Source organism: Aphidius gifuensis, linkage group LG4 (assembly GCF_014905175.1).
Source record: "Aphidius gifuensis isolate YNYX2018 linkage group LG4, ASM1490517v1, whole genome shotgun sequence".
Taxonomy (NCBI): domain Eukaryota; kingdom Metazoa; phylum Arthropoda; class Insecta; order Hymenoptera; family Braconidae; genus Aphidius; species Aphidius gifuensis.
Genome location: NC_057791.1, coordinates 11,771,494 through 11,783,265, shown reverse-complemented (window position 1 = coordinate 11,783,265; position 11,772 = coordinate 11,771,494). Strand labels below are relative to the sequence as shown.

The 11,772-nt window shown below is 28.7% G+C and overlaps 1 protein-coding gene across 1 annotated transcript; it reads left to right on the top strand.

Moving 5' to 3' along the window:
• The first annotated feature begins 925 nt into the window (after nucleotides 1-925).
• On the top strand, nucleotides 926-3,542 carry LOC122853851. The gene is made up of 2 exons (XM_044154263.1): nucleotides 926-3,105; nucleotides 3,174-3,542. Exon 1 carries the CDS (start codon nucleotides 926-928, stop codon nucleotides 2,564-2,566), a length of 1,641 nt encoding a protein of 546 aa, XP_044010198.1. The 3' UTR covers nucleotides 2,567-3,105; nucleotides 3,174-3,542.
• Nucleotides 3,543-11,772: the final 8,230 nt, after the last annotated feature.

Sequence of the window (11,772 nt, the reverse complement as noted above, 5' to 3'; positions counted from 1 at the left end):
TTACTTCTAGTTTAGTAGTTCATTATTCAAATTTATTTTCCAAGAAAATAATATTCCTACAACAAGGCAATGTCAGTACAAATCGCTATTCCGGAATTATCTCGAAAAAATAAGGAGATACCCGCACATATCCGGAGAAATTATTTCAACCAGGGATCGATTGTAATTTGTTTTTCAAATAATTAAAATAAGAACAAGTTCTACGTGAGGGAAATATGCATTTCCCAGAATAATGTCTATGATTATATTTTATTCCAATGAATGAATTACATGATTTTCTCTTGCCAGTTTCATCCCAAGTTCATAAATTCTTTGTTGTAGTAAACAAATTTCTCGAGTAGTAGATGCAGATCGTTGATTGTCATTTTAAGTGAATGAAGTTAGTGTCTGTTAGTAATATCGGAAGGAGCCATTATCTATGATGGAAACAATTTCATATTATATGACTATAATTATAAAAGTATTTAATCTAGTTTTTTCATCCATTGGTTAAGTCAACAGATTAAGATAACTAATACTGATTGAAAAAAATGTTATGCAATGTTCACTTAGTAAATAAAATTACCAACGATAAGTACCAGAAGAACATTTCAGAAATACAGATATATCTTAGGTTGCCATAGAGAAGTTGAGTTGTTACTAAATTTTTTAAACTGTTGGTCATTTTTTTTTTGGATTAAGTAACTGCGGACAAAAAATACGGTTTTAAAGTTCAGTTAAGTTGATAGAGATTTCTGGTTATACATGACTTATTATAGCAGTTGCCATGACAAATACCACTCAAATAAAGAAAAAAATGAAGCTCATTTTATATATTTTTTTATAATTTTATACAGTTTTTTTAAACTTTTGTTAATATATTTTAGTAGTATAAAATTTACTTCGTAATCCATTAATTTAAATTTTTAGTAAGCCTTTTGCTAACATGTGCGATCCAGATTCCGATAAATTAACTGCATTTAAAAAATTAGATAAAAGTGAGACCTGTGATTTCTTGGATATTTACAACAGTGAATGTCTAAATAAGCCACTACATGTTTGCAAAATCGACGATAAAAATATTTCTAATGGTTGTTATAAAAGTCAAACACCTGATCTTTCTGCTATCAATGACAATCTGACCAAAAGCATAGAAAATAAAAAAAGAAGTGGTGGTATAAAAAAAAATTCGACACATAACTACTCTAACGAATGCAATAAATTACGAGAATTAGAGTATTACTATGAATCAAAAAAACAAGCATCCAAAAACGAAGATGAATTTTTGTCAAACACAACCGCTGATTGTTATATATCTCCAAAAAAAATAATCAAAAATTCAAAAGTCACATCAATCAAAAATTCAAAAGTAGTCTGTATCCAAGAAAGATGTTCAAATGTCGATCAAATAATAGAAAAATTCAAAGATACTCAATATTTTATCGATTCTTTAGACAAACATTCCGGTGTGACTGGGTTAGGGCTGATAGACCCATTTTTTGAAGCAGATATTGAATACAAAAAACCAGCGAAAATTCGAATGACTTCTCAGGTATTCGCTCAACAATATGACACAGTTAAACCACTAAATTTTCCGGCTCTACCATACAAATCCCATAAAAATCCCCCGAGAGAATCCAGAACTGACATTGATTTGAATGCTCCAAGATTTCAGAGATTTTTTATGAATACTGTTGAAGGTAATGAGATAAAAGAGGGTGATGATGAAGAAAGACCATGTAGAAAATCAACATGTCACTCTAAATTGAAAAAAAATTCTTATACTGTAGCGAATTCATTAGATGTTACTCAATCGTTACATAAAAATATTGAAATTATGAAATTGAAAAAATCAAAAAAAAAAAAAGAATTTTCCGGTTCACGTGCCGGTAATTCACGCTTGGCTTCACTTGCAAGCAATCATTATATTTATTTAACGTGCAAACATGGATCGAATGCTGGAACAATGCATGAGAAATGTTTGAATATTCGGAAACGAATACCAGGTAATATGGGATGGCTTTGGAATCATCAAGAAGCTGTTCAAATAAAATTACGCCCTGGCTGGAGGCCAGGTGCGATGTCAAGAAATATGCGTGAAATAATTAAAGAAACAAAAGCGAGCATGACTAAAAAAACAAAAAAATTAAGACCAATATACACACGTGGTACAAAAATATTAAAAACGAATAAAAGTACAATTTCCTTCAAAAAAAATCACAAACTTACGATTAAGGAAAGAGATACAGAACCACCTGCGACGTTAACAGTACAGCGTAGAGATAAAACTTATTATGTTACAATGTATCCAATAAAACAAAATAAAACCAATGAGCTGAAGTTGGAGAAACAAATGAAACCATTCCATTTTAAATTCGTTCCAACTAATGATGATGCTAGTGATGAAAGTTTAGCAGTATCTGATTTAGAAATTGAATTTTCACCACCAGCCATTGTTTACAGATATGAAAAAAATCCAGATGTTGTTCATATTGATACACAAGTTAAGAAACAGGATATCATAGATGCAGCTGAAGCCAATAGTGCTGAACAAAATAAAAATAAAAAAATTAAAAAAAGTAGATAGACGAAGCATGAGTAGATGATTGTACTCATGGTTAAAGAATGTCTTAATTCACTACAATGTCTCATTTGACTCCAATGAAAATGAGAAAACAAGAATTGACGCAACAAGTGTCGAAAGTTTTGAATGTTGCAAAATCGATTACAAAGTAGACTAATAAGATGGCTATATCTCAATAAATATATTTTATATTATATATTATATTTTCAACAAGAGACCTGGTAGGGTCTTGTCTTACTTTTCTCAGCGCGGAAATGAATTACCGGCTACTTTCATAGATAAACGTCACGTTTTTTTATTCATGCAATGACACCTTCAAGAATTTTTTTAGATTTTTCGATAGTGAAATAAATAGTGTTAACAACTTTAATAAACTCTCCGACTGAAAATCTGTTCAGGCTAGCTTAATTTGACTAAACTTCAAATCAATGTTGCTCTAACTCAGGATGCTTGATCAAGTTTCGATCAAGATTTGATGAAGATGCTTGTCTAAGAATAACCTGATCCATCAAGAAAACTTTTACTCATGCTCAAAAAACTCGGTTTGATCCAAACTTGAACAAGACTTGATAAATAAATATTTATATCGTAATTTATATTTTTTTTTAAGTTTATCCTGATCAAGATAGCATCAAGGAAATTTTGACTCATCCTGAAGAAGGCTAGCCTGATCCAAACTTGACCAAGACTTGAGTGGTCGTAAGCGTTCCCTCTACTATGTACAATCTATACATTGTCGGTTCGAATCTCGTTAGGTACGCATTTTGAAGGTCTGAAACTGCATCTACGATCAAGTTCTCTTATCACTTGTTTTTCTGAGCTGATTGAAAAGTATCTAAACCGTGTCTTGATCATTTTTAGAATGTTATTGGCAAAGTAATCTCGAGACTTTTTAGTCTCGCTCTCGTTCTCTGGACTTTTCCGTGATTTGCACAACGTTAATAACAGGCGGTTAAAATTTTTTCGGTTTTTAACCGAAAAAGGGGGGAGCCTGCGCATATAAAGCTGTGCCTCCTTTATACTGCGTATGTGTACAAGGCTACAAATATTATTTATTAATTTTTAACAATAAAAAAATGAATTTATAATAAATAACATTGACATTTAATATTATTTATCAACTCAAGTTTTGTATGTGTTACTCAATTATTTTTTTTTTATAGCAATCTATTTATTTATATTTATCAAGAGACTCGATAGAGTCTCCCCTCAATTTTTAAAAAACGCGAGTAGCTTACCGGGTATAAGTATTTCAAGTCGGTGGTCCGTGACGTCATCATTTTTAATTTATTTAATATCTTTCTAATTATTTGTTTAAAAAAAACACTAAAAATAGTTTCATTGTATATATCAATGCCTCTTTTTCCAATGAGCCTACCCTCGATTTTTTCTATCAAATAATAAAAAAGATGTAAGTCCCGGTAGAAGCTGGTCTGATCCAAACTGAACAAAATCTTATTAAAAAATAAATTTCCAAGCTAAAATGTCCACATTTCTCCGAATACGTCGCGCCATACCCCACGCTGAACCCTTCTCCTGAATTTTTCTCTTCATGTATATATACGTGTGTTTATGCAGATGCGTGTGTTGGTTATTTACCATTGATGGTATAGCAGAATTTAATTTTTTTTCTTGGCTCAATATACTTAGTTGGAAACAATTTGGTAATTACAGTTAGAATTTAGAGCTTATATTCTATTATTTATTTAAATAATTATCTATCAAATTAAGAATAATATGAGAAGAATTATTTAAAGTATATAAAATGAGGTAGACTTTAAATTAATTAATTATTTTCTTTAATCAAAAGCTACGTATAGGGAAATCGTGTCAATGCTTATGTGTACCAGACAAGAGTCCCAATTAGACTGACTCACAAAATTATATATCGACATAATATTAATTCTTTATTCCTTTGTCTTAATCACACTTCCAGCATTCGTCATTTATTCCCAGAAAAATATTTCGGTTACACCATGCATCAACATCATCCGATCACACCATACTCACATACATACACACAATCTCATTCTCATAAACGAAAATAGATTTAATCTTTATTTCGTTTCATTATTACTTCTTGTTTATTCTAAAATCATATTTCCAACAATTACTTTATTTATTGCCTGCTGGATAGTAAAATTTTTTCCAATTAAGTATATTGAGCCTTTTTTCTTTTTATTCAAGGCATATATATATTTATATACGTTCTAATTTTTGTATTCAAGGAAATTAGTATTCGATTGTTATTTATTATTTATTACTGTGTTTACCACTAATTTAAAATAGACAAATTACAAACATAAATTACTATTAGTTTAAACAAAATAAGTGAAATATAAACAAAACTTAAATTTACGATTTATGTCCTCAAAAAACCTCAATTTTTATTACCTATCTATTCATCATACCTTTAATAATCGAAAGACATGAAAAATCTAAAAAAAAATGTCAAAATTTTGAAATATAAAGTTAAATAATTTGCTGGATAAAAAAAAAAAAAAAAAATTAGGCAGTTTTTATTATAATATTATTAACATGTATCGAAATAGCGCCTAATTTTTTTTTTTTTTTTTGTCCAGCAAATTATTTAACTTTATATTTCAAGATTTTGACATTTTTTTCTAGATATTTCACGTCTTTTGATTATTAAAGGTATGATGAATAAATAGGTAATTAAAAATTGAGGTTTTTTGGGGACATAAATCGTAAATTTATGTTTAAATTATATCTATTGTTTTTATAATTAAAAAAATAAAAATTAATTGTTTTTAACGAGCCACACTTCCTTTAAGGCGAAGCAATACCTTTGAAAAAAGCGTTTCACAAGAATCGCCTAAACTCTTTTAATATTGAACTTAGAGGCATGAAATTTTGAAGGTCAATATAAAATCGCATGGCCGATGGGCTGATTGTCTCAAAAATTGTTAATAACAAAAAAAAATTATTAATAAATTACAGTTTTTTATAAAAACGCGATTGACCCGTTTTCATTCAAAAATGCATTCTCAGTTTCCAAAATTTGCAGGAGAACTTAGAATAATATGGCTGATGGGCTGATTATCTTAAAAATTATAAATTATAAAAAAAAATTTTATTGTTTTTTTTAATAATTATGACCTTTTTTATCATCAATCACCACGTCATTCTTCAAAATTTGTAAAAACTAGATGGCACTGAGAACGCTTCTGCAACTTGGGGGATGAAATTTAGGTTGGGGGCCCAATGCCCATGATGTTAATTGTAGAGATTATAATTATAAAAATTAATTACAGTAAAGAATCGATTATTATTAAGAAAAAAGTTTTAAAAAACAATTTGAAGAATCTGTGTTGTGCCAAACAGTAAAAAATCGGATTTTGGTTTTGCTTTGTATGTAAGTAGTTTGAAGAAAATACTAGTTTGTTTACATTTTGTAACATCAAGTTGTCAAAAAAAAAAATTACAACAATTACATATTTGTTATGAATTTTGCATGGTGTTTTATATTTAGCATGGTTTTTTATATTCTAGTAGTTCATAATAGATTTGCTTGCAAGTATTCTTAAACATTGCTGTAATTATAATAATGACAATATTATAATGATACCAGCAATGCCAGAACCGTATTATCAAAAACAGATATGTTATAAATTTTGCATGGTTTTTTATATTGAGCATGAACCTCAAATCTTAAAGAAAAGATTATAAATAATGTAAAATTCTGGTGACCAGTTATTTCATGATTGATATATGATTTAATATATATGTCAAATCAAAGTGCATGGTACTGAATAATTATTATAAATTATAATAATGACACGTAGAGACAAAAAAGTTTAAATTTTATTTATAGTTTACAAAACAAAACTTTGCAAAATTGTCTGAACAATTTTTCCACTATTATTTGTTGAATAAACAATTGAAATTGATTTTTCTCAAACTTGAACCCAATTTTTTTATATATATATAGGTAAAATTTCAAGGGTTTTTATTATTAAACCGAAAAGATATACTCGTATCATTATTAAAAAATGAAAAATCGGAGATGGAATCGTTTTCTTAATTAATAAAAAATAATTGAAAATGATGCAATGACTTTGAATATTAAAAGTTGACCAAGCTATTGGACAATACTTTTACCATTTCCTGAGCGTGCAGGTCGTTTTTGCATCTGGACTCTCAATTGGTCATTTTAATCTCATTAAAAAAAATAGTAGTGAATATTTATTGTTTCAAGAATTATCTATTTTTTCGTCAAGCCAATACTGTAAAACTAAATGTAATGCAGAATAAACGACGGAGTTAGCTCTTAATTAAACTAAAAGTATGTTCAACCACTACACGCGAAGATGAAGAACGATACTGTACGGTTTTCGATAATGATTATCCATGATCATGCTCATCGAAATGAAAAGCAATGATCCACCGAAAGGAAGCATTTATTTATTCAAAAACAAGAAAAGTTATTCTTCTATTATTTTATTCATTTATTGATTTATAATTTAATTATTTATACCAAAAAAAAATTTTATTTTATTGTCAATATTTTTATTAACTTATCTCAATTATTATGAATATTTCATTAACAAGTTAACAACTAAAAATATCATAAAAAATATATTATTTAAACATTAAAATATTTCGTAAATTGGAAAATCTCGAAATTAAAATATCTTTTCATTTTATTTTACTAGCGCTAGTTGTTGCTATGTGCCAAATGCCAATAACACGTCATCATGTGGTGTGAATCACAAAAAAAAAAAAAAAAAAATGAAATTTCTAATTAGACGAAAAATTAATTAACAAATGATATTTGACGATGCCTAATAGAATGCCCAGCCCACGGAAACGGGACCGTTTTAAAATACTCATTGGAAGCCTTTTGATTTGTACTAATTTGTAATAATTTGTTGCATATATTTTATTTACACCTTATTGAAGGGTTAGAGGACAGTTCAGTTTTTTTTCTTATTAACTCAGAATCATGAAAAAAGTTGCTAAATGATCAGGGGTGCTATTCTTGGTCCCGTATTGCGGGAGTTATTGCGGGTCCCGCAATAACGATTCGCCGACAAGAAATATTAGTCGCGATAGAAAAACATGAAGGCGCTTTTTGTTGCTTTCATGGAAATTTTACCTTATTTTTGCATTTGCATACCACACTATGGCAGCTTCACATGAAAGTAACAACAAGCGCCTTCATCTTTTTCTATCGCGACAAAAATTCCTTGTCGGCGAATCGTTATTGCGAGACCTACAATAACTCCCGCAATACGGGACCAAGAATAGCACCCCAGAATTATTTTGTATTAATTTGGACTATTAACATCGGAATTATCACTTGAATAACGACAAAAGAAGAAAAAAATTACTTCAAAATGTTTATGCAATATACAGACGCATGGTGCCTTTAATGATAAATTCTTTTTTTATTTGTTTCTTATCTATTTCAAAGAAAAGAGCAAAGGCTATAATTTGCATCAATAAAATAAAAAATTACACCTTAATAACAATAACATGAATTGTAAAGTAAAATCATGTAGCTCATGCCTTTCTCATCAAAAATTTCCACATCAAAAACAATAGGTACCATGCAATTGCTGATAAATAATTTTCATTCAACAGTTTTTTTTCCATCTATTGTCTGCCATTCTGTTATTATCAGTACATAAATAAATTAGCAAACGTCTTTTTCTTTGAGAAAATACAAAGAATTTGTACTTCTATAAAAAATAAAAAAGAAATAGCTTACTTCAAATTTTAATTTACAATATCGTGTTATTATTATTGATGTACGAATCCCGATTTCATGAGTGAAAATTAGCTTCTGCTTTTTTCTTGAAAATAGATAAGTATTTAATTGAAAAAATCCCACGCGTTTGTATATAAACATTTTGGAGTAAATATATATTTTTTTTTCGTTGTTTATAGGGTAAAAATTCAATGTTTGTAGAAAAAATTAGTACAAAATATTCTGATCGTTTAACATCTAATGATTCCAAGTTAATGAGAAAAAATATGCATATGAATGTTAATCTTTTTTCACTCATTAATTTTAAGGTAAAAAATTAATAATTGCAGTACCAATTAAAACAAATCAAAAGTCTTCCAATGAGTATTTTATAAAACTTTCGCGACTGCAGCTGACATGACTTATATGAAAAGTAATCTAGTAATTTTTTTTAATTATTATTTGTTCAAATTTTTTATTAATAACAAATCTATTGAATCATAATAAATAATTTGTAGGTTATATTCATTAACATTTTTTGACAGATGAAACGATGTTATGATTTACATATGCCACAGTCAACACACACAATGACACAGTTATGTATATGTTTTTAGTGCCATCTATAATAATTTATAAGATATGCACGTGACCAATCTGATCCTCCAATCAGAATCAAATAAATTCAAAAATCAGGCGCTAAGTTTGAAATCAAAGCGGCAAATTCAAATTCAGATGCGCACGCATGTTATGCCGCCATGACACCATGCTTTTTATAGTATAAGATATTATTTTATAGTTTAGTTATTATTATTTCATTTGAGCCCCCAAACTTGTACGACGAACGACAGAACAAAACGAAGATCACGTCTCTTCTAGTCCCTTCCCCTTACGCGATCCCTCCCCCCCCCCAATCTCAATCGAACGCAACCCAATAATTTTGAAACCCTCCTTAACCCTCCTATAAACCTTGAAAATGACATACAATAAAAATGCTTTTCCCTACAACTTTCCCAAATGAATTTTTTTCATGAAACCTTTATCCTACCCACTATTGAAAATAGAAGAAGTTTTTATTTTTTTCCTCCCTTTAAAAATTTTTTCGAGATTTTTCATCTATCTCAATTGAATACCCACACACTTATCTGTACCCATGACTTTTCCCCGACGTTTTCCTACAAGTGAGCAAACTCAACCTACTTTCGACTGGACTTTCTTGGCAAACTTTCTCTTTTTCTTTTGACCTCTTCTTTTTCTCTTGATTGTTATTTTGCCTGCTATTAGTTCTAAGATTAGTTAGCATATTCATTTTTTTTTCTTGGAAAACATTTTTCAATAAATTACAAGCATTGGTTAAATTTAACGTTTTAATAATTTAACTTTTAATTAAATATAATCTTCTTTTTGATAAAGTTAACCACCCTAACTCGACTCTTGGAGCACCAATATGCTCTCATTACTTCAAATCAACAACAAAATAAACAGCTGTACGAAATTCCCTTTGTTAATGCTGCTGTAAAGTGATGTCAGTTATTGCTGTTAAAGAATAATAAAAAATTCACAATATAAAAGATAGCATTTGTCTTTTTAAATCCATTGATAATAAATCAGCATCAACAGTAAAATGATAGTCAATTAGAGTACACTGTGAGAAAAAGTTGCTAAAATATAGCAAAATTTTGCTTGAAAGTTTTAGGCTTTGATTTAAAAAAAAAATGTATTAATTTAAACAAAATATTTTTTAATTAAAGCAATTTATTTGCTTTAATTTAAGACAGTTTTTTTTTTATTTAAGAGAAAAGAGAATTAATTGAAGAGAAACTTTGCTAAAAAGGAAGCAAAAATATCCTTTAAATCAAGCGAATAAGCGGTCTAGTTAAGACAAAAGTTGCTAAAATTGAATGACATTTGATTTTACTTAATGGGTAAATCGTTTAATTTAAGGATAATATTGATTGAATTAATAGAAAATTGTTTTTATACAAGTGATAAATGAATTAATTTAAAAAAATTATGAATCAATTCAAGACAAAAAGCGATCTAGTTAAGACACAAGTTGCTAAAATTGAGCGACATTTCATTTAATTTAATGGGTAAGTCGTTTAACTAGAAGAAATTATCAATTAATTTAAAAAAATACTGAATCAATTTAAAGCAGAAAAGCGATCTAATCAAGACAGAAGTTGCTAAAATTGAGCGACGTTTCATTTAATTTAATGGTTAAGTCGTTTAATTTAAGGAAGTTATAGATTGATAGATGATTTAAAGGATATTTTTGCTTCCTTTTTAGCAAAGTTTCTCTTCAATTAATTCTCTTTTCTCTTAAATAAAAAAAAACCTGTCTTAAATTAAAGCAAATAAATTGCTTTAATTAAAAAATATTATGCTCAATTTAATACATTTTTTTTTTAAATCAAAGCCTAAAACTTTCAAGCAAAATTTTGCTATATTTAAGCAACTTTTCTCTTAAATGCAGACATTTTTTTTCTCAGTGTAGACTTGTAAACGGATATTTGAAACTTGATAATCTCACTAGAGACAATCATTAATGATAACTTCCAGATATTTTCTTTTATTATAAAAATTAACATCTGAACCATTAATATTAATTTTTTTTGAATCTTATTATTTTCAAGCTGTGTATTTATACTTTTTGTTCTATCTTTACTGGATGATAAATGTTTTGACAAAATCTGATTAAATGAAGCTTCTAAATCTTCATTTATATTAATAATCGTATCAGAAAAATTATTTTTTCTCAACTTTTTCTTTTACATTTTATTTAACTTCTTGATTGTCATTTAAAATTATTATTTTTTCCCCGTGCTACATGAGTTTATGTGCTGCAGTTAATGATATTTCATCTGATCTAATTACTGGTTTCTCAGGTTCCTGTTCTTTAATTTATGAATAAATTTCTTCTTCAATTCCAAATTCATCTTGTTCTATCGTATAAAAATAATATCAGTTTCATTATTTTTATTTTACTACATATTATTGTAAACAACAACTATTCTACCACGTAAAACTGCCAACAGAACCTGGTCTGCTATATATTCTCTGCTATTTTCCGGAAAGTACCCAATAACCTTACAACACACTGAACCAGGAAGAGGGGTGAGGGCAAGTGTGCAACTTCTACTCATCCAGTGTAACACGATGCTTGAATTTAACTACAGCACTGTTCTCGATGGCGTAAATTTAAAAGCTCTTTATATTTCGGCTTATAAAAAGATCAGGAGTTGAGCTCCACATAATTTAAGACAAGAGATAGTTGTGCTAGATAAGGCGGTTGATGGAACGACACCTTATATAGCACAGATAAGATCTTTTTCGACGTTTCCGTCGGCTCAAGACGACCTTATATATAAACAGACTCCATAACCAACCATACTCGCAAGTAGTATAGCAATGATAGTTCTAGATCATCTTTCTGGAGTGTTCTATGGTTCTTCCCAGCGGGGTCGGTGAAGTCAATTGTACTTCACAATGAGGA